This window comes from Diabrotica virgifera, chromosome 10 (genome assembly GCF_917563875.1).
Source record: "Diabrotica virgifera virgifera chromosome 10, PGI_DIABVI_V3a".
NCBI classification, from domain to species: domain Eukaryota; kingdom Metazoa; phylum Arthropoda; class Insecta; order Coleoptera; family Chrysomelidae; genus Diabrotica; species Diabrotica virgifera.
Window position 1 is genome coordinate 116,288,840 of NC_065452.1, and position 22,393 is coordinate 116,311,232.

Consider the following 22,393-nt stretch of genomic DNA (forward strand, 5'->3'; position numbering starts at 1 on the left):
AGTAGTTTCTACATCTACATATAAACTCGTACATCCATTATAAAAACTAAGTCGAATACTTTGGAAGCGTTAAGACATTTTATTTTTTGCAGAAAAACGGCGCGTCGTATGAAAAAATAAGAAAATAGTTTTTTATCGCAAATTGAACGAGGAATTCAAAAATGATTGTAATTTGAAATATGTCAGTGGCGTACTATCTTTTCTTCTTTGAAAATTCAGACCATTACCCCTATGCGCGCCAATATTGAATATCTAATCCTTAATTGTATGTCAAAACATGCACAATAACTACCTCTTAAAACCCGCCAAGTTTTATTACAATGTTGCCAGTAGTTTCGGAAAAATCGTAAAAAATGTGTAAAATTTTGTTTTCTTCAACGCCCGTATCTTAAAAATGGATGGCGTTACAAAAAAATTTTATTAAGCAAACCCCAATTATTTTTCAGTTTTTTACCTATTCTGGTGACGGTGTTACCTTTTTCAAACAATATGTGTATAAAATTGTATCAAAAAACGAAAAAAAAAAACGATAAAAAGGGGTTTTTTATTTTTAAAGGTGCGTTTCACCAATTTTAAAAATTTGAAAAAATTCAAGAGGAAACATGCAAAAATACACGTTATATATTTTTTTCGTGAAAACGAATGTCTTAGTTATTTTTTTATACTCATTTAAAATTTTAAAATGGTTCTAAAATTTAAATTTCCCGCCAAAAACTTAAAAAAAATTTTCGGACGGAATTTTTTAAAGCTTACAACTTTTTCATGTAAAGTTTTTCGCTAGTTCTCGATGCGGCTGAGATAAAAAATAAAAACCCTAATTAGGCTCTAGGTGGGTCACATGACCACCTAGGGGGCTAAAAATTTCAGAAAGTGAGTTAGTTTCACTATATATGCTAAACGGTGACCTATATGGAATTCGAATCGAGTTGGGGGCAGTTTTCATCATCTTACCCGACTAGGCCCTTTAAGGGATGCCGTGGAACAAGCAGCTAAATTAAAATGGAAATGGACTGGACAGAACGAACGTCTCGAAAATGGTAAATGAATGGAGCAAAGAAGTTGGAAACTTGCGACCGTACGAAGCGAAGCGACCAAGAGGAAGACCTCAAATACGCTGGAGCGACGACATCAAAAGAGTCGCAGGACCAATGTGGAAACGCCTCACAGACAACAGGGATGAGTGGCGAGAAATGGAAGAGGCCTTTATTCGACAATTCGAATAGAAAAAAGGCTCCAAAAAATTGTACTCCTCTAGAACTGTAAAGACCTTTAGCACTCAAACAAAATTCAAAAAATATATTGATAAAACAGTAAGTAACGATTTATTAATTAATTAAGCATTACAATCCCTAGGGATTAGAGCTAACACCATGGCGTTCAAAATCCTACTCTTGGATGAGGTGGATTACTCCTCTGTCATTTATAGCTTTCTATGTGTCTTTGCTGTTGTCGTGACTATTTTCCATTTCTTCCTGTCCTTGCACTGAACTTTCCAGTATTTAACATTCATTGTTCTTATATCTTCTTCTACATCAACCAGCCATCTTCGTCTAGGCTTTTCTCTACACCTGGGCCATAGTGGTGTCCAGTTAGTTATTCTTCTCAACATATCTGAGTGTGGTAGTGAGGTTGAAAAAGTAACTATTCGTTACAAAGTACTCGTTACTTACGAATACCGAAAGTAACGATTACTATACAGAGGCAAATCGTTACTTTGATTACTTTGTACGAATCGTATCAGAGCAAGTACCTATTTGAGTATTGTATCTACAATCGGTTGATATCGGAATCGGCCCGGTACTCCACGAGTGTTCGGTATCAGTACAGTTAACTAAAATTTTATCTATGAAGGGCGAAGGATATGAAGAGGTTTACAGGATTACAGAGCTCTAAGAAGTAGCTGAAACAGCTAAATCATTTAACAAAGCATGCACCCAGAAACAGATGTCTATACGATAAAATACGATTTGTCGAGGTAGATAATTCACAGATGTCCTGTTTCACTATTTCCTAAAAATAATTTATTTTTCCTAAATGCCTTGGGTCCATGTGTATTTTATTATTATCCAAAAATCTTTTTTTGTGTGTGAATTTGATGGCCTTGGCTGAGCCAATTAGCCAGACATTTTATTTTAAAAACAAATATTTTTTTTTCAATCAGAGGAATTTTTTTGTATTTTTAAGTCTAAATATATGTACATAATACACTAACATACTACTATCTAAATAAATACATTATTTTGGATGTAAATATTTTTTTTTTGTATATATTTATTTTTTTTTGTGTTACACTTGAAGTTTCTGTGCTTTCTTGTGCTTTCTGTTTTCTTGTTTTCTTGTGCTTTCTGTTGTTTTCCGGGTTTGACTCCGCGTTGAATAATTTTGGTTTTGATAAAAACCATTATTTTGACGACGTTTCGGCAAGATCTCACTTGCCATTGTCAAGTCAGGTAGTTCCGCTTCTCGCTGCTGCTTGAATATTTTTTTTTGTATATATATATATATATATATATATATATATATATATATATATATATATTTTTAATGTTTTTTTTAATTGTTTTTTTTACTACGCTAAGACATAAACCCGATTCAACTTCGCGGAGGTATACATCTTCTTAGTTTTTTCTCTTTTTTTTTTACTCTTTTTTATAATATACAATAATTACTTAAATCTAGAGGGTTAAAAAAAATAACAACAAAACAAACATGTTTGTTTTGTTTTAACAAACATGCCTGTTTTGTTTTAACAAAATTACTTAAATATAGGGTTAATTATGTTGCTACAATTTATATTTACAGTTTTTGATATGCTCGTAAATTGTTTTTAATATATTAATATCTTCAGAAAAAATCAAATTGTTTAGGTAGACGGGAAGTGGAATTTTTAAAATATTAAGATTATCATAAAATGTGTTTATATTTACTGATTGATGGGAACATTCGAGGAGAATATGTAGTAGATCATCTTCTTGTCCACACTCACAGTTAGGTGACTCTGTGAGACCCAAACTGAACATATGAAGGGGAGTAAGAGCGTGATTACATCTCAATCTATTTATAACTCTTATGAAATGGCGATTTGATACAGAATAAAACCATCTTTTTATGGGAATTTCAGGCTGCATTTGTTTGTAATTACTTCCAGTTCTCGTGTTTGGATAATACGTTTGCCAGTTTTCTTTTTGATGTCGTTTACTAATAATATCAATATCCGAAATGGGTAATAAGTTCAGGGCAGGTTCTTCGCCTATTTCTAGGGCGGATTTGGCTAGCCTGTCTACTATTTCGTTACCCTTAATGCCCGCGTGTCCCTTTATCCATGATATAATGATGTTTTTTCCCAAATTTGTAATTTTATTATAAAGAGTCATAATTTCCAGTTCTATATGATTTAGTTGTTGGGACCTATGTACGTAAGTTAGTCTGTCAACGATACTCTTACTGTCTGTAAATATTATGCAGCTATAGGGTTCGTTACTATATATGTGCCTTAAAGCAAAAAGTATCGCCATTATTTCAGCAGTGTATATCGATGATTCACCTGACAATTTGAATAATTTTTTAAATCCACTTTGAATATTTATTATTGCACATCCTACTTTATTTTGTACTTTGGATCCATCTGTATAGTAAAACTGATAATGTGGCCATTTATGAAGTATAAATGATTGAAAAACGGCTGGATTTAAATTAATATCCATAAAAAAAGTATTAATTTGTTTTGAGAAAAGATCTTCTAATACATGGGAATACATAGGTGAAACTTGATTTTCATAATTATAGAAAGTACTTCGGTATTGAGATATTTTCAAGTAACTATCTACAAGAAGTGAACATTTTTTCTTTGTCCAATATTTATGAGTTAGATCTAAAATTGATAACTTATGTATATTCTGCAAATAGTTTGTATTTTTTCCTATGGTTCTAGTAATGAATTTATCACTTAAAAACTGTCGTCGAAATTCCAGGGGTGGTTCTATCGCCTCAACTTCCATTACATTAACGGGTGTAGACTTCAAATATCCAAGACAAATTCGAAGGCATTTATTTTTTTGTATTTCTAATTTATTCAAATGTGTCTTTGCGGCAGTTCCATACAAATGACAACTGTAGTCGAAAATATCCAAAAATCTAAAATAATATCTGCCCGGGCCAAAAAATTAGTAGAATTTATAAAAAAAATTCCTTTTTAATTATTTATTAGTCTGGACAAAATTATGTCGGGCACCCCTTGTTAATAATTTTTAACATAATAGATTACATATCATTTAATTTCTATCCATATAGATCGGTGAAGGTCGTTTGTTATATCGGATCTTATACGAAATACTGATAAATGCGATTCTCGATATGATTACCGGTACTCAAATACAAAAGTAATCATAGTAATCAAAATATCCTACTAATACAAAATATGTACTGAGAAATGCGATTCTCCATATGATTACCGGTAAATACTCAAATACAAAAGCAATCAAAGTAACGAATACTGTAAATGATTACTTTATACAAAAGTAACGATTTGTAACGATTGCTCGAAAGTAACTATAATCAACATCACTAGAGTGTGGGCGTCTCTGTATATGTCTTATCCATTCCAAACGAAGAGATTTTATGTATCTGACTAGATTTTTTTCCTTTAATTCTTCTTCAATTTCGGCATTTGTTTTCATTCTTTTTTCCCCTTCTCATGTTACATTGTGGCTCAGTATCGTTTTCATTACACTTTTTTTTTCAAATTTCAGAAGGCTATCTTCCTCCTTGTTAATCTGCGTTGTTTCCATCCCATATGTAACAAAAGGTCTGATTAAGGTCTTCTATAAGTTAATCTTTGTTCTCTTACTTAGAGCCTTGCATCTCAGCAGATTTCTATTCATTCCATGTTTTTTGCCTTTCAGAATTCTTTCCTCTGTTCTCTCTTTTCCGGTTTTCCCTCTAGTTACTCCCAAGTAGCTAAAGGTGGATACAGTTTCAAGTTTATGATTCTGTGTTATTAGGATTTGAGTTTTTGTGTCGTCCTTCCCTATATATAGTCATGTATTTTGTTTTGTGCTGGTTTATCTCTTGCCCTATTATTTTTGCTAAGTAATGATTACATATCGCACCCTCAGTGCAAGACTGCAGTAAGTCAAAATAAGTAAGTTTCGAGATAAAGACGATTTTGTTTATTTTCGTGCTAATATCGGTGAAATAAGACACAACTTTTAAGAAAAATTAACATTTGATTATGATTTTGCCTGCTTCTTAGCCTATATTACATTAACCAAAAATAGAAATTTAAATAAAATAATATTAATGCAAAAAACTTAGGAATTTCAAAGTTACAACACTTTTGCACGGAAAAAATTGTTAATCGCTACACATTTAGTATTAGAATTTCAAGTTACAACAGTTTTGCAAGGAGAAAATTGTAAAAAGTGTAGACACATTTACTTTTACAGTAAAACCTGTGTTAACGGCCACCTGTACTAACAGCCAGTTTAAAAATTCCCCAAACCAATTATGTATATCTAGACTACAAAAACTGGCAATACCGGCCAATAGTTCTTTCATTTTTAGTGTCCGTTGCTGACCGGTTTTACCGTAGTTATTATCCTCTTCTCGTACATCATCTTGTGCCAAAATATTTTTATAAAAACTATGGTGGGCTTCTGGTATCATACCCGAATGGCATAAGTATACCAAATCTTTCTTTTTGGCCATTTGAATTTTTGGCTGTTCTTTGGCAAGTTTTCTGATAATAGATATTTTTGACCTCTCAGTATTGTCAATATGTACACAAGTTTTAAGATAACTGTTTTTCCTTTCATGAGAAAAAATACTTTTTGGTCGTAAATAATTAGTCTTAATTTATGTGGTTTTAATCCAATCTAACAAATAAATGGTCAAACGACATGGCACACATCTTATGGAAAATAAATATAATATCACACAAAGGACATAAAATTTACATAAATAGATTGGTCTCGAAAATCTTTGTTTATTGTCTCAGTCGTTAATGGACTACGTAGACGCGCTGTATATTAAAATTAAACACCACAGATATAGATATTAAAATAACAAATATCTTACTTTTTTCATTGCTTGTTATCGAATCCGTTGCAATGTTCCGTGCAAAACTGTTGTAACTCTGTTACATTAGAGTTACAACAGTTTTGCACGGAACTTATGTTTAAAAACGCAAAATAGTTAAACTGTTGTTGTTGTAATATTTAGCCCATTAAGCATTTGAAAGTTACTAAAGTTTTACAGGGGGATATATATGCATGTTTACAATCGAATTCCATGATTACTTTATTTTCATAAATTTTTGAGTTACTGCAGTCTTGCACTGAGGGTGCGATATGTATGTCAATTAAATGCAAAATAATCATTGCATCAAGAATACGAATAGAACACAAGAGAAACGTAGACAAAGGAGGTCCTTGGGTAGAAGATTACCTATATGAACTTATACTTGATTTATTTACAATCAAGATGCACTAGAAATAAACAAACCAAGACATGTTGAATGTTACAAGGAGAATTCCCAAAACATGATTTACAATTATATACATTGTATAAATTCCAAATCATCATTTACAATGTTGATACATTGTAAATCATGATTCGGAAGTGCTTTTTGTAACATTCAAATGTCTGGGTTTGTTTATTTCCAGTGCATCTTGATTGTAAATAAAGTATAGGGTTCAAACCAGGTTAATAATATAAAAAATATAGTAGTTAAAGTTTATGCTTACATGGGATTAAGCTGCAATTGATTGCATTGTAAGGAAAATTATATTTATATATTTAATAAAACAGGAAATTGCAAGAATTGATGATATAACATCAAATTCTCGGTGATACAACATCAAATTCTGATTTTAATCAGAAGAACTAAAAGCTATCAACGCTTTAAAAGAAGATGAATCCATAATAATATTCTGCTGGCAAGGGCAATCTAACTGTAATTATGGACAAAATCAATATCAGGAGAAAATTCAAGAATTGGTCACATATGGATCTTACACACAAAACTAAAAAAGGACCCAGAGTTAGCTGTTTTTAGAAAGGGATTCAGCAGAAGTGACCATTTATTAAGTATGAAAATCCTTATAGAACGAGCAAATGAATACCACATTCCTCTATATATAGCGTTTATAGATTTCGAAAAGGCTTTCGACAGTGTCGAATATTGGGCAGTGAAAAGTTCTTTGATAACTGCAGAATTGACCACAAATATACAGACCTAATAGCCTACATGGACGTGCACGTTTACAAAAGCAAACGTTGACAAAATCATGAAAACTCAAAGAGCATTGGAAAGACAAATGTTGCACATAAGACTAATGGGTAAAAGAGAAATGAGTTGATAAGAGAGAAAACAAAAGTGGTTAGCAAGTAGGAGTAGCAAACTTTTTTGCATCTTCTAGCATTTTTAGCAAACCTCTGACAACTGGACTAATAGGGGACTAATAATAATAATAATAATAATAATAATAAGAAGTCGTAGAAGCCCACACATTAGAGTATCTGCACATGCTAATCTACTGCGCAGCAACAGCAATTGCTAATGTAATGGGCATTAAGATCAGAACACGACAGGGTACTAATAACGGAAGGACTGGTAGCAGAATTGCACCCTGGGAAAAAAGACTGCTCGGAAAGATTGAATTGCTGCGTAGGGATATTGGTCAAGTCACAGAATATATACGAGGTGTAAGAAGTACAAGAGTCATCAGGAGAGCTGAAGAAATAATACGGAATACTGCAAGACACTCAAGATACGATCCAGAAAACAACACAGCCCAACAGTGCCTGGATACATTAAAACAAAGACTCTCAGTTTATTCAGGACGACTAAGAAGGTACAAAGTGAGTAACAACCGAAAATCCGTCAATGCCCTTTTTGAGACTGCTGAGAAGGCGTTCTATCGAAAACTCAATTCCACCGTAGAAAATCTCGATAAGTCTTATCCAAGCCAAGAAGAAATTCATGAGTTTTGGGGAAATCAACTTTCCACACCAGCTGCTCTTAACAACAATGCTGGATGGATAGAAGATACGGCACAGAACTGCCAACACTACACCACTACTCTCTACGAACCCTTCACCACTGAAGAAGTCTCAAATATCATCAAAGAGCTTCATAACTGGAAATCTCCTGGACCAGACGGAGTTCAAAACTTTTGGCTCAAGAAGTTTTGGAGTGCTCATAAATGCTTATCGACACTAATTAATAATGTTATTTCTAATCCGCAGGATATACCATCATTCCTAACTCAGGGAACTACTTATTTAATACCGAAAGATCAAAATAACACCCAAGATCCAGCAAAATACCGCCCAATTACTTGTCTTCCAACTTTGTATAAATTGGTCACATCCTGTGTAGCCCGGCGTATCTACCAACACTGTGCTCTGAACAATATCATAGAGCCTCAACAGAAAGGATGCGCTAAGGGTTCCATGGGTTGCAAAGAACAACTTATCATCGACTCGGTCATTTCTAATCAAGCATATTCCAAAAAGAGGAACCTATTTACTGCTTTTATTGATTACAAGAAGGCCTTTGATTCAGTGCCGCATGAATGGCTTATAGATATATTGAGAATATATAAAGTCGATGATAATATAGTGACCTTTTTACAACATATAATGACAGAGTGGAAAACTAGAATTCACCTTCAAATACCTGGTGAAAATAACATCGAAACTGAAAATATCGCAATCAGCCGGGGCCTGTTTCAAGGAGATTCGTTGAGTCCTCTGTGGTTCTGTCTAGCTATGAACCCACTATCTCAGCTATTGAACTCCACAGATGCAGGTTTTAGCATTAAAAGTAACAACAATGTGATGGCGAAGCTTAATCATTTATTGTACATGGATGATTTGAAATTAATGGCTTCCACTCGAAACCAACTCGACGAGATGCTAAAAACTGTAGAAACTTTTTCTAATGATATTAGTATGCACTTCGGACTAGACAAGTGCCGTATTTTAAATATAGTCAGAGGAAAAGTACAGCCCGGAGGATTCGATATGCAAAATGGCCAGAACATCGAGGCCATGGGTGAAAACGATATGTATAAATATCTTGGGGTAAAGCAGGCGCGGAAAATTGACCATAAACAAATGAAAACAGAGATAACTACTGAGTTTATACGAAGGGTAAAACAGCTGCTTCGCTCACACCTTAACAGTAGAAATTTGTTTAAGGCACTAAACACCTACGCATGTTCCGCGCTTAGCTACTCATTTGGTATTGTTAAGTGGACAAAAACAGATATAGAAGCTCTACAGCGAAAAGTACGAACACACCTCACAAAAGCACAAAAACACCATCCTAAAAGTGCAGTAGAAAGAACAACATTACCACGGAATCTAGGAGGAAGAGGACTTATGGATATAGGTGAGCAATTAGATAAACAAATTGCTAATTTAAGAACTTATTTTCAGATGCAGGCTGAGACATCTACTCTACATCGCGCTATCTGCGCAGTAGATGACACAACACCGATCAAACTGAGGGAACCAGAAATGCGCATAAATCACCTTACTAAGGACGAAAAAGTGCGCGCCTGGATGGGTAAACCTCTGCACGGGCGACATCCCAATGAGGTCAGCCAAGATTATGTCGACAATATAGCGTCGAACTACTGGTTGACATCAGGAAAGATGTTCCCTGAAACGGAGGGGTCATTACTGGCCATTCAGGATCAGGTTATACCAACCAGAAATTACCTGAAATATATCATCAAAGACCCTCAGGTTCAAAACGACAGATGCCGATATGGATGTCAAGCCCAAGAAACCATCCAACATCTTACAGGGGGCTGCCAGGCATTTGCTGCAACTGAATACAAGGAACGGCATGATGCAGTGGGAAAAATCCTTCATCAAGAGATAGCTATCAAGCTGGGACTTCTCCAAACAGACCATCTCCCGTATTATCAACATGTCCCTGAGAGTATGCTTGAGGATGGCAACTACAAGCTATACTGGGACCGCACTGTGCTCACAGACCAAACAGTGGCACATAATAGACCAGATCTCGTACTAGTTAATAAATTAACAAGACAAACAACACTAATTGATGTGGCGATACCTAACAACAATAATCTACGTAGTAAATTTACTGAAAAGATCGCCAAATACAGAGATCTAGAAATTCAAATACGAAGACAATGGAGAATGCAAAGTACCCAGACGATACCGATTATTATTTCTACTACTGGAGTCATTCCGAAGACCCTCCTCGAAAGCATAAAAAAGCTGGGTCTGAATGAACATCTTTATAAGACCATGCAGAAAGCTGTACTACTCGCGACGGCCAGATGCGTACGAAAATTTCTGGGAGATACACCTGCATTCCAAGTCACCTAGGGCTCGATAACACGGAAAGAGTCCCACCAGAGCTCAATCCTTTTGATACCGTAGGTATCTGGGATGAGTCAATTTTCCCCTTAGAGGGAGTGTGAGCCGTATGGCTAAATCTGGATAATAATAATAAGCGCTTAGCTATTCATTTGGTATTGTTAAGTGGACAAAAACGGATATAGAAAATCTTCAGCGAAAAGTACGAACACACCTCACAAAGGCACAAAAACACCACCCTAAAAGTGCAGTAGAACGAACGACATTACCCCGGTATCTAGGAGGAAGAGGACTTATGGATATAGGTGAGCAATTAGATAAACAGATTGCTAATTTAAGAACTTACTTTCAGATGCAGGCTGAAACATCTACTATACATCGCGCTGTCTGCGCAGTAGATGACACAACACCGATAAAACTGAGGGAAGCAGAACTGCGCGTAAACCACCTTACTAAGGACGAAAAAGTGCGCGCCTGGATGGGTAAACCTCTGCACGGGCGACATCCCAATGAGGTCAGCCAAGATTATGTCGACAATATAGCGTCGAACTACTGGTTGACATCAGGAAAGATGTTCCCTGAAACGGAGGGTTCATTACTGGCCATTCAGGATCAGGTTATACCAACCAGAAATTACCTGAAATATATCATCAAAGACCCTCATGTTCAAAACGACAGATGCCGATATGGATGTCAAGCCCAAGAAACCATCCAACATATTACAGGGGGCTGCCAGGCATTTGCTGCAACTGAATACAAGGAACGGCATGACGCAGTGGGAAAAATCCTTCATCAGGAGATAGCTATCAAGCTGGGACTTCTCCAAACCGACTATCTCCCATATTATCAATACGTCCCTGAGAGTATGCTTGAGGATGGCAACTACAAGCTATACTGGGACCGCACTGTGCTCACAGACCAAACAGTGGCGCATAATAGACCCGATCTCGTATTAGTCAATAAATTAACAAGACAAACAACCCTCATTGATGTGGCGATTCCTAACAACAATAATCTACGTACTAAATTTACTGAAAAGATCGCCAAGTACAGAGATCTGGAAATTCAAATACGGAGACAATGGAGAATGCAAAGTACCCAGACGATACCGATTATTATGTCTACTACTGGAGTCATTCCGAAGACCCTCCTCGAAAGCATAAAAAAGCTGGGTCTTAATGAACATCTTTATAAGACCATGCAGAAAGCAGTACTACTCGCAACGGCCAGATGTGTACGAAAATTTTTGGGAGATACACCTGCATACCAAGTCACCTAGGGATCGATAACACGGAAAGAGTCCCACCAGAGCTCAATCCTTTTGATACCGTAGGTATCTGGGATGAGTCAATTTTCCCCTTAGAGGGAGTGTGAGCCGTATGGCTAAATCTGGGGATAATAATAATAATAATAACCTGTGGGAGTTTTTTGTCAGTTCTTCTATCAGGCGCGGCCCCCTGCGAATGGGGGATGCTTTCTGGGTATTCGTAGCGCCAATACCCAGAGAGTAGCAGGAATACTTGCCGTGGAACAAAAACTGACACCTGGCAGTAGGTATAAAATGCACACCCATGAGAATGGAGAATAATAATTTGTGTTTAGGATCGCTGCCTGGGGATCGCCAGGGCACGTCTGGAGCCGGCGCTGGACGTGACAGCATGCGGGACGTCGGTGGCAGGGTGTTGAGGAGGCGGGCCCCTGTCATACAATCAGCTACAGCCCAACCACAACCACAAGCGAGCCAAATAACAACAAGAGCTCCACCCGCCGAAGGTGCTGCGCTGGATCATCAGCCGGCGCTCACTCAAGCGGGACGACCGAGGCAGCGCATGAAATGGACTGTGTCCATCAACGAAAGCATTTTGCGCTTCTATTATAAGGTGACAAACCTCGGTCAAGAAACGATCGGCTACAGACAACAGCTGTATGCCGAATTTTGCAGGGAGTATCCAGATATTCAAGTATCGGAGCAAAGAGTATCAGATCAATACCGGGTAATCATAAGAAATAATCTTATCCCAGAGACTAGACGCGATGCCATCAAAAGCGAAGTCGAACGGGAGATTAATAACCAAGAGCTAGTTTTAGATCAAGTCCCTAATGAAATCCTTGAGGAGCAGATTCCTGAGATTCCCATACCAGAAACTCAACCTGACAATACACAGCAGGAAAACAACGAGTTGCGCGATAGTCTAGAAAACGAAATGGCTCGTGCCGTACAAGAGTTTAATGGAACAAATCCACTTAGCAGACCACCGCTACCACGAATAAACTCTTGTAAGAAACTAGGTGCGCTGTTACAAATTGTGAACACTGAAGTCCTACCCAATTATATCGTAGAAGCCCACACATTGGAATATCTGCATATGCTAATCTACTGTGCAGCAACAGCAATTGCCAATGTAATGGGCGTTAAGATCAGAACACGACGGGGTACTAATAACGGAAGGACTGGTAACAGAATTGCACCATGGGAAAAAAGACTTCTCGGAAAAATTGAATTACTGCGTAGGGATATTGGTCAAGTCACAGAATATATAAGAGGTGTAACAAGTAGAAAAGTCATTAAGAGAGCTGAAGAAATAATGCGGAGCACTGCAAGACACTCGAGATACGATCCAGAAAATAACACAGCCCAACAGTGTCTGGATACATTAAAACAAAAACTCTCCGTCTATTCAGGACGATTAAGAAGGTATAAAGTTAGTAGCAACCGAAAATGTGACAATGCACTTTTTGAGAACTCTGAGAAGGCGTTTTACCGAAAACTCAATTCCACCGTAGAAAGTGTCGACAAGTCTTACCCAAGCCAAGAAGAAATTCATGAGTTTTGGGGAAATCAACTTTCCACACCAGCTGCTTTTAACAACAATGCTGGCTGGATAGAAGATACGACGCACAACTGTCACCACTACGTCGCTGCTAACTACGAACCATTCACGACTGAAGAAGTCTCAAATGTCATCAAAGAGCTTCATAACTGGAAATCTCCTGGACCAGACGGAGTTCAGAACTTCTGGCTTAAAAAGTTTTGGAGTATTCATGAGTGCTTATCAACATTAATTAATCATGTTATTTCTAATCCGCAGGAATTACCATCATTTCTAACTCAGGGAACTACTTATTTAATACCCAAGGATCAAAATAACACCCAAGATCCATCCAAGTACCGCCCAATTACTTGTCTTCCAACTTTGTATAAATTGGTCACATCCTGTGTAACCCGGCGTATCTACCAACACTGTGCTCTAAACAATATCATAGAGCCTCAACAGAAAGGATGCGCTAAGGGTTCCATGGGCTGCAAAGAACAGCTTATCATCGACTCAGTCATTTCTAACCAGGCATTCACTAAAAAAAGGAATCTTTTTACTGCTTTTATTGACTATAAAAAGGCCTTTGATTCAGTACCGCATGAATGGCTAATAGATATTTTGAAAATATACAAGGTCGATGATAACATAGTGACCTTTTTAAGGCATATAATGAGAGATTGGAAGACTAAAATTCACCTCCAAATACCTGGTGAAAACAATATTGAAACCGAAAATATCGCAATCAACCGGGGCCTGTTTCAAGGAGACTCGTTGAGTCCACTGTGGTTCTGTTTAGCTTTGAACCCCCTTTCCCAGCTATTAAACTCCACAGACTCAGGTTTTAGCATTAAAAGCAATAATACTGTAGTAGCGAAGCTCAATCATCTGTTGTATATGGATCATTTGAAATTAATGGCTTCCACTCGAGAACACCTGGAAGAGATGCTAAAAACTGTAGAAACATTCTCTAATGATATTAGTATGCAGTTCGGTCTAGACAAGTGCCGTGTTTTGAATATAGTCAAAGGAAAGGTACAGCCCGGTGGATTCGATATGCAAAATGGCCAGAACATCGAGGCCATGGGCGATAACGATATGTACAAATATCTTGGAGTAAAGCAGGCGCGGAAAATTGACCATAAGCAAATGAAAACTGAGATAACTACTGAGTTTATAAGAAGGGTTAAACAGCTGCTTCGTTCACAGCTTAACAGTAAAAATTTGTTTAAGGCACTAAACACCTACGCTTGTTCCGCGCTTAGCTATTCATTTGGTATTGTTAAGTGGACAAAAACGGATATAGAAAATCTTCAGCGAAAAGTACGAACACACCTTACAAAGGCACAAAAACACCACCCTAAAAGTGCAGTAGAACGAACGACATTACCCCGGTATTTAGGAGGAAGAGGACTTATGGATATAGGTGAGCAATTAGATAAACAGATTGCTAATTTAAGAACTTATTTTCAGATGCAGGCTGAGACATCTACTCTACACCGCGCAATTTGCGCAGTAGATGACACAACACCGATCAAACTGAGGGAACCAGAAATGCGCATAAACCACCTTACTAAGGATGAAAAACTGCGCACCTGGATGGGTAAACCTCTGCACGGGCGACATCCCAATGAAGTTAGCCAAGACTATGTCGACAATATAGCGTCGAACTATTGGTTGACATCAGGAAAGATGTTCCCTGAAACGGAGGGTTCATTACTGGCCATACAGGATCAGGTTATACCAACCAGAAATTACCTGAAATATATCGTCAAAGACCCTCAGGTTCAAAACGACAGATGCCGATATGGATGTCAAGCCCAAGAAACCATCCAACATATTACAGGGGGCTGCCAGGCATTTGCTGCAACTGAATACAAGGAACGGCATGACGCAGTGGGAAAAATCCTTCATCAAGAGATAGCTAACAAACTGGGACTTCTCCAAACGGACCATCTCCCATATTATCAATACGTTCCTGAGAGTATGCTTGAGGATGGCAACTACAAGCTATACTGGGACCGCAGTGTGCTCACAGACCAAACAGTGGCACATAATAGACCAGATCTCGTACTAGTCAATAAATTAACAAGACAAACAACACTAATTGATGTGGCGATACCTAACAACAATAATCTACGTAGTAAATTTACTGAAAAGATCGCCAAGTATAGAGATCTGGAAATTCAAATACGGAGACAATGGAGAATGCAAAGTACCCAGACGATACCTATTGTTATGTCTACTACTGGAGTCATTCCGAAGACCCTCCTCGAAAGCATAAAAAAGCTGGGTCTCAATGAACATATTTATAAGACCATGCAGAAAGCTGTACTACTTGCGACGGCCAGAAGTGTAAGAAAATTTTTGGGAGATACACCTGCATTCCAAGTCACCTAGGGCTCGATAACACGGAAAGAGTCCCACCAGAGCTCAATCCTTTTGATACCGTAGGTATCTGGGATGAGTCAATTTTCCCCTCAGAGGGAGTGTGAGCCGTATGGCTAAATCTGAAATAATAATAATAATAATAATTTCCTGTGGGAGTTTTTTGTCAGTTCTTCTATCAGGCGCGGCCCCCTGCGAATGGGGGATGCTTTCTGGGTATTCGTAGCGCCAATACCCAGAGAGTAGCAGGAATACTTGCCGTGGAACAAAAACTGACACCTGGCAGTAGGTATAAAATGCACACCCATGAGAATGGAGATTAATAATTTATGTTTAGGATCGCTGCCTGGGGATCGTCAGGGCACGTCTGGAGCCGGCGCTGGACGTGACAGCATGCGGGACGTCGTTGGCAGGGTGTTGAGGAGGCGGGCCCCTGTCATACAATCAGCTACAGCCCAACCACAACCACAACCACAAGCGAGCCAAACAACAACAAGAGCTCCACCCGCCGAAGGTGCTGCGCTGGATCATCAGCCGGCGCTCACTCAAGCGGGACGACCGAGGCAGCGCATGAAATGGACTGTGTCTATTAATGAAAACATTTTGCGCTTCTATTACAAGGTGACAAACCTCGGTCAAGAAACAATCGGCTACCGACAACAGCTGTATGCCGAATTTTGCAGGACATACCCAGATATTCAAGTAACGAAGCAACGAGTATCAGACCAATACCGGGTAATTATAAGAAACAACCTTATCCCAGAGGCTAGACGCAATACCATCAGAAGCGAAGTCGAACGGGAGATTCAGAACGATGTTGTAATTGAAGATCAAGTCCATGTTGAAGTTCATGAGCAGATTCCTGAGCTTGCCATACAAGAAACTCAACCTGACAATACAGAGCAGGAAAACAACGAGTTACGTGATAACCTAGTAAGCGAAATGGCACGTGCGGTACAGGAGTTTAATGGAACAAACCCACTTAGCAGACCACCGCTACCACGAATAAACTCTTGTAAGAAACTAGGTGCGCTGTTACAAATTGTGAACACTGAAGTCCTACCCAATTATGTCGCAGAAGCCCACACATTAGAATATTTGCACATGCTAATCTACTGTGCAGCAACAGCAATTGCTAATATAATGGGCGTTAAGATCAGAACACGACGGGGTACTAATAACGAAAGAACTGGTAACAGAATTGCACCTTGGGAAAAAAGACTGCTCGGAAAGATTGAACTACTACGTAAGGATATTGGTATAGTCACAGAATACGTACGAGGTGTAACAAGTAGAAAAGTCATCAAGAGAGCTGAAGAAATAATGCTGAGTACCGCAAGACACTCAAGATATGATCCAGAAAACAACACAGCCCATCAGTGTCTGGATACATTAAAACAAAAACTCTCCGTTTATTCAGGGCGACTAAGGAGGTACAAAGTTAGTAACAACCGCAAAAGCGACAATGCTCTTTTTGAGAGTTCTGAGAAGGCGTTCTATCGAAAACTCAATTCCACTGTAGAACGTGTCGATAAGACTTACCCAAGCCAAGAAGAAATTCATGAGTTTTGGGGAAATCAACTTTCCACACCAGCTGCTCTTAACAACAATGCTGGATGGATAGAAGATACGACACAGAACTGCCAACACTACATTACTACCCTTTACGAACCCTTCACTTCTGAAGAAGTCTCAAATATCATCAAAGAGCTTCATAACTGGAAATCTCCTGGACCAGATGGAGTTCAAAACTTTTGGCTCAAGAAGTTTTGGAGTGTTCATGAATGCTTATCAACATTAATTAATCATGTTATTTCTAATCCGCAGGATATACCAGCATTCCTAACTCAGGATACCACTTATTTAATACCGAAGGATCAAAATAACACCCAAGATCCAGCCAAATACCGCCCAATTACTTGTCTTCCAACTTTGTATAAATTGGTCACATCTTGTGTAGCCCGGCGTATCTACCAACACTGTGCTCTGAACAATATCATAGAACCTCAACAGAAAGGATGCGCTAAGGGTTCCATGGGATGCAAAGAACAACTCATCATCGACTCAGTCATTTCTAACCAGGCATATTCCAAAAAGAGGAATCTTTTTACTGCCTTCATTGATTACAAGAAGGCCTTTGATTCAGTGCCGCATGAATGGCTTATAGATATATTGAGAATATATAAAGTCGATGATAATATAGTGACCTTTTTAGAGCATATAATGACAGAGTGGAAAACTAGAATTCACCTTCAAATACCTGGTGAAATTAACATCGAAACTGAAAATATCGCAATCAGCCGGGGCCTGTTTCAAGGAGATTCGTTGACTCCTCTGTGGTTCTGTCTAGCTATGAACCCACTGTCTCAGCTATTGAACTCCACAGACGCAGGTTTTAGCATCAAAAATAACAACAATGTGGTGGCGAAACTTAATCATTTATTGTACATGGACGATTTGAAATTAATGGCTTCCACTCGAAACCAACTCGATGAGATGCTAAAAAATGTAGAAACTTTTTCTAATGATATTAGTATGCACTTCGGACTAGACAAGTGCCGTATTTTAAATATAGTCAGAGGAAAAGTACAGCCCGGAGGATTCGATATGCAAAATGGCCAGAACATCGAGGCCATGGGTGAAAACGATATGTATAAATATCTTGGAGTAAAGCAAGCGCGGAAAATTGACCATAAACAAATGAAAACGGAGATAACTACAGAGTTTATACGAAGGGTAAAACAGCTGCTTCGCTCACAACTTAACAGTAGAAATTTGTTTAAGGCACTAAACACCTACGCATGTTCCGCGCTTAGCTATTCGTTTGGCATTGTTAAGTGGACAAAAACGGACATAGAGAATCTTCAGCGAAAAGTAAGAACACACCTCACAAAGGCACAAAAACACCATCCTAAAAGTGCAGTAGAAAGAACAACATTACCACGGAATCTAGGAGGAAGAGGACTTATGGATATAGGTGAGCAATTAGATAAACAAATTGCTAATTTAAGAAATTATTTTCAGTTGCAAGCTGAGACATCTACTTTACATCGCGCTATTTGCGCAGTAGATGACACAACACCGATCAAACTGAGGGAACCAGAAATGCGCATAAACCACCTCACTAAAGACGAAAAAATGCGCACCTGGATGGGTAAACCTCTGCACGGGCGACATCCCAATGAGGTCAGCCAAGACTATGTCGACAATACAGCGTCGAACTATTGGTTGACATCAGGAAAGATGTTCCCTGAAACGGAGGGTTCATTACTGGCCATTCAGGATCAGGTTATACCAACCAGAAATTACCTGAAATATATCGTCAAAGACCCTCAGGTTCAAAACGACAGATGCCGATATGGATGTCAAGCCCAAGAAACCATCCAACATATTACAGGGGGCTGCCAGGCATTTGCTGCAACTGAATACAAGGAACGGCATGACGCAGTGGGAAAAATCCTTCATCAGGAGATAGCTATCAAGCTGGGACTTCTCCAAACGGACCATCTCCCGTATTATCAATACGTCCCTGAGAGTATGCTTGAGGATGGCAACTACAAGCTATACTGGGACCGCACTGTGCTCACAGACCAAACAGTGGCACATAATAGACCAGATCTTGTACTAGTTAATAAATTAACAAAACAAACAACACTAATTGATGTGGCGATACCTAACAACAATAATCTACGTAGTAAATTTACTGAAAAGATCGCCAAGTACAGAGATCTGGAAATTCAAATACGAAGGCAATGGAGAATGCAAAGTACCCAGACGATACCAATTATCATGTCTACTACTGGAGTCATTCCCAAGACCCTCCTCGAAAGCATCAAAAAGCTGGGTCTGAATGAACATCTTTATAAGACCATGCAGAAAGCTGTACTACTCGCGACGGCCAGAAGTGTACGAAAATTTTTGGGAGATACACCTGCATTCCAAGTCACCTAGGGCTCGATAACACGGAAAGAGTCCCACCAGAGCTCAATCCTTTTGATACCGTAGGTATCTGGGATGATGTAACCCAATACTCTGGGTATTGGGATTTGGAAGAAAAAGAACTGATGCAAGAGTCGACTAACGTCCTCTTTTCGGTTGGTATCTGCCGTTCCGTGGTCTTTTGTCTTTTGGTGGAGGTTGGGATGTTTGAGGGGTTGAGGCATGGGCCTCCTGACTCGAGAAACTGGTTCCTGGGTCTTGAGGATTTTCTAGGGTATTCCCTGTATTTTGATGGGGAGTGGGAGCCAGGGGAGACGACCCACCCCTTCTGTCGTTTCCCGAACAGAATTCGCACTCAAACTTACGGACTCCTTGACGTCCACATCCATAGCAAAACAACCCTCTCGGTTCAGAACAGTCAAAATACCCATGTCCTGGCTGACGACAATTCCAACAGGTAATTCTGGAGTTGAAGGTAGATACATTACAAGAACGAGAATAATTTTGCCTGCCCGAATAGGATGATTCGTGATTTCTAATATTTGACCGACTAGGGACACTAGACACAGTGTCAGAAGACCATGACAAAACTTCTTCCAACCTCTTACATTTTTCAGTAAGATCTGCAATCGAGGGAATATCAGTGAGTGCTAGACTCGAATGATAAGATGGCAACAAATTTTTCTTAATAATCCGGACAATGTGTGACTCAGACAGAGGAACCTCCAAACGTTTACATAAACTAACAATCTCGTTGATGAAAATAGTGACTTTCTCCTGGGCAGCTTGTTTCCGTGACTTAATTTCATCCAATAAATTGTCTTCATAGTTATAAGGAAGAAAATCTGACTTTAATTTGGCAACTAACTCTGGCCATGAAGCAAAACTACCTCGATTATTGAGGTACCACGTAAAGGCTGAATCCCTAAACAAGTCACCAGCTGCGGAGTAACACTCACCCTCGCTGTTCCCACGTGCTATACGCAGACACTCTACCTTTTCCAAAAAACTAACAACGTTTTCATTAGGTTTACCTGAAAAATGTATGCCCCATTTATGAATAGGAGCAGACTTCATGAAAGGAAAGGAGTTTACTGATACACTAGTGTTATGAGGGGTGAAGTGAGCTTGTGGAGTCACTTTGAAATCAAGTTCACCCTCCAGAGCAAGAATCCTGAAATTAAGGGACTTCTTCACTGCCTCCTCTTCCTCTGTTGTAGGTTCCAACAGATGGACTCTACCTGCAACATGACCCAACCGAGAAGTATAGCGACCATAAGCAGTATCACTGGAGGAACCAACAAAAGAACTAATTTTGGCCTTGAGATCTGTAAGAGTAACTTCAATTTCAAGAATCTCCTCACTAAACCTAAGATGGGAAGCTGACAGAACAGCATGACTTCGGTTCGCTGAAGTTTGCGTCAAAGCACCTCTCAATGTTACCCTTTTCTGATCAACTGTTGATATTGATGGATCATTTAATTGACGGACTCTCAACTCATATTCCAACTCAGGAGCTAACAGATGCTCTACCTTAAACGCTGACATGTTACACAACTAGGAGCTATACTTGAGAATGAGATATGATAACGTAGGAAAAGCTTAACTTACTCTCTGTCCTCAAGCTAATGTTCGAGTGAATACTTATACCAGTAATGTTTGTTTGTCCGTCCAGTCGTGAAAATAGATGCAATGCACTGCTACAACTCCAGAGAAACCTAAAAATTTCAAAAAATGTTACCTCTAGGTAGTGAAATGATTTACTTGGATGCTACTCCGGACTTTATAATGAGGTATTTAGAATTTTAAAATATTTTACTTTAATTATTATTAATCCAAAATAGATATGTAGTTAATAAAAAAAACTAAGCAATTTATTCAGTCCACTTAGTATACAGCAACACAAGTTTATTTAACATATAGATATAAGATAATGTGCAAAAGCCAAAAACAAAACAAAACCAAACGTTAAACTGACGACTAAAAGTGAAAGAATAAAACCGAAAGATAGAATGCAATCATCCAAAGATACAAAGCCAAAAGTTAAAAATGAGAAAAAAATTATAAGTTCAGAAGTTAAGTGCAAAAAAAAGCCCCAAGTTGGGTCTAGCCAATTTGTAACCCAATACTCTGGGTATTGGGATTTGGAAGAAAAAGAACTGATGCAAGAGGGTGAAAATAGAAGAGAAAAGATTTCAGATAAAATGAAGAACGGCTTAGCTCAGAGGAACCACTTCAACCTGACGGAGAGACACGAACTCTCAAGTGGGGATTCGGGCTAGCTTTATTATTGCACAGAATACTGGCTTTGAAATATGGAAACAAAGAAGGGATAAAATGAGACCTATTTAATAAAAAAAATAATAGAAGGCAACTAGATAAAACCACTGGAGATAGATCAATATAAAAGGACGATAAAGAGAGAAGAAGAATGGGCGCCAACTCAACAATGGTTGAGATTTTTTTTTTTTTTTTGAAGTAATGAACAATAAGAAATAAGCTAAATAAATGACAATACAATTTCCTGAAAAAAAATTCAATAATTACCTTGTGCTGCTATAGTTACTGTTAGTAGGAACTGAAATAAAAGCAAAAAATAGTAACAACAAATATATTCTTATTTATTTCAACAACATATATTATATATCAATACTTGACATATCTATATAAAACTGATTAACAGTAACAGTGAGTGGTGTTAAAGTAGAATACGACCTGACAGCCACTAACAAATAAAATATCACTGCTACTGCGCAAAGCCAAAAGGTACTAGGGAAAACAAAATCAAAGTCCGTGAGAAAGCTAGAGGGTCTTAACACTAAGGTTAGTTATGCAATCTAATAATCAATAGGACTGACAGGTGTCCAAACTACCTAAATGCCAGATCTGTG

At 38.3% G+C, this 22,393-nt stretch overlaps 1 protein-coding gene across 1 annotated transcript; it reads right to left on the reverse strand.

Annotated features, from left to right (window-relative positions):
- Positions 1-1,457: 1,457 nt before the first annotated feature.
- On the reverse strand, positions 1,458-18,574 carry LOC126893353 (uncharacterized). The gene is made up of 2 exons (XM_050663438.1): positions 18,450-18,574; positions 1,458-9,306 (listed from the first exon to the last, which is right to left on the reverse strand). Exon 2 carries the CDS (start codon positions 3,996-3,998, stop codon positions 2,784-2,786), a length of 1,215 nt encoding a protein of 404 aa, XP_050519395.1. The 5' UTR covers positions 3,999-9,306; positions 18,450-18,574; the 3' UTR covers positions 1,458-2,783.
- Positions 18,575-22,393: the final 3,819 nt, after the last annotated feature.

What these genes read in the sequence shown, in the direction of transcription:
- LOC126893353 (XM_050663438.1), bottom strand. Translation starts at nt 3,998, where the DNA reads ATGGAAGTTGAGGCGATAGAACCACCCCTGGAATTTCGACGACAGTTT.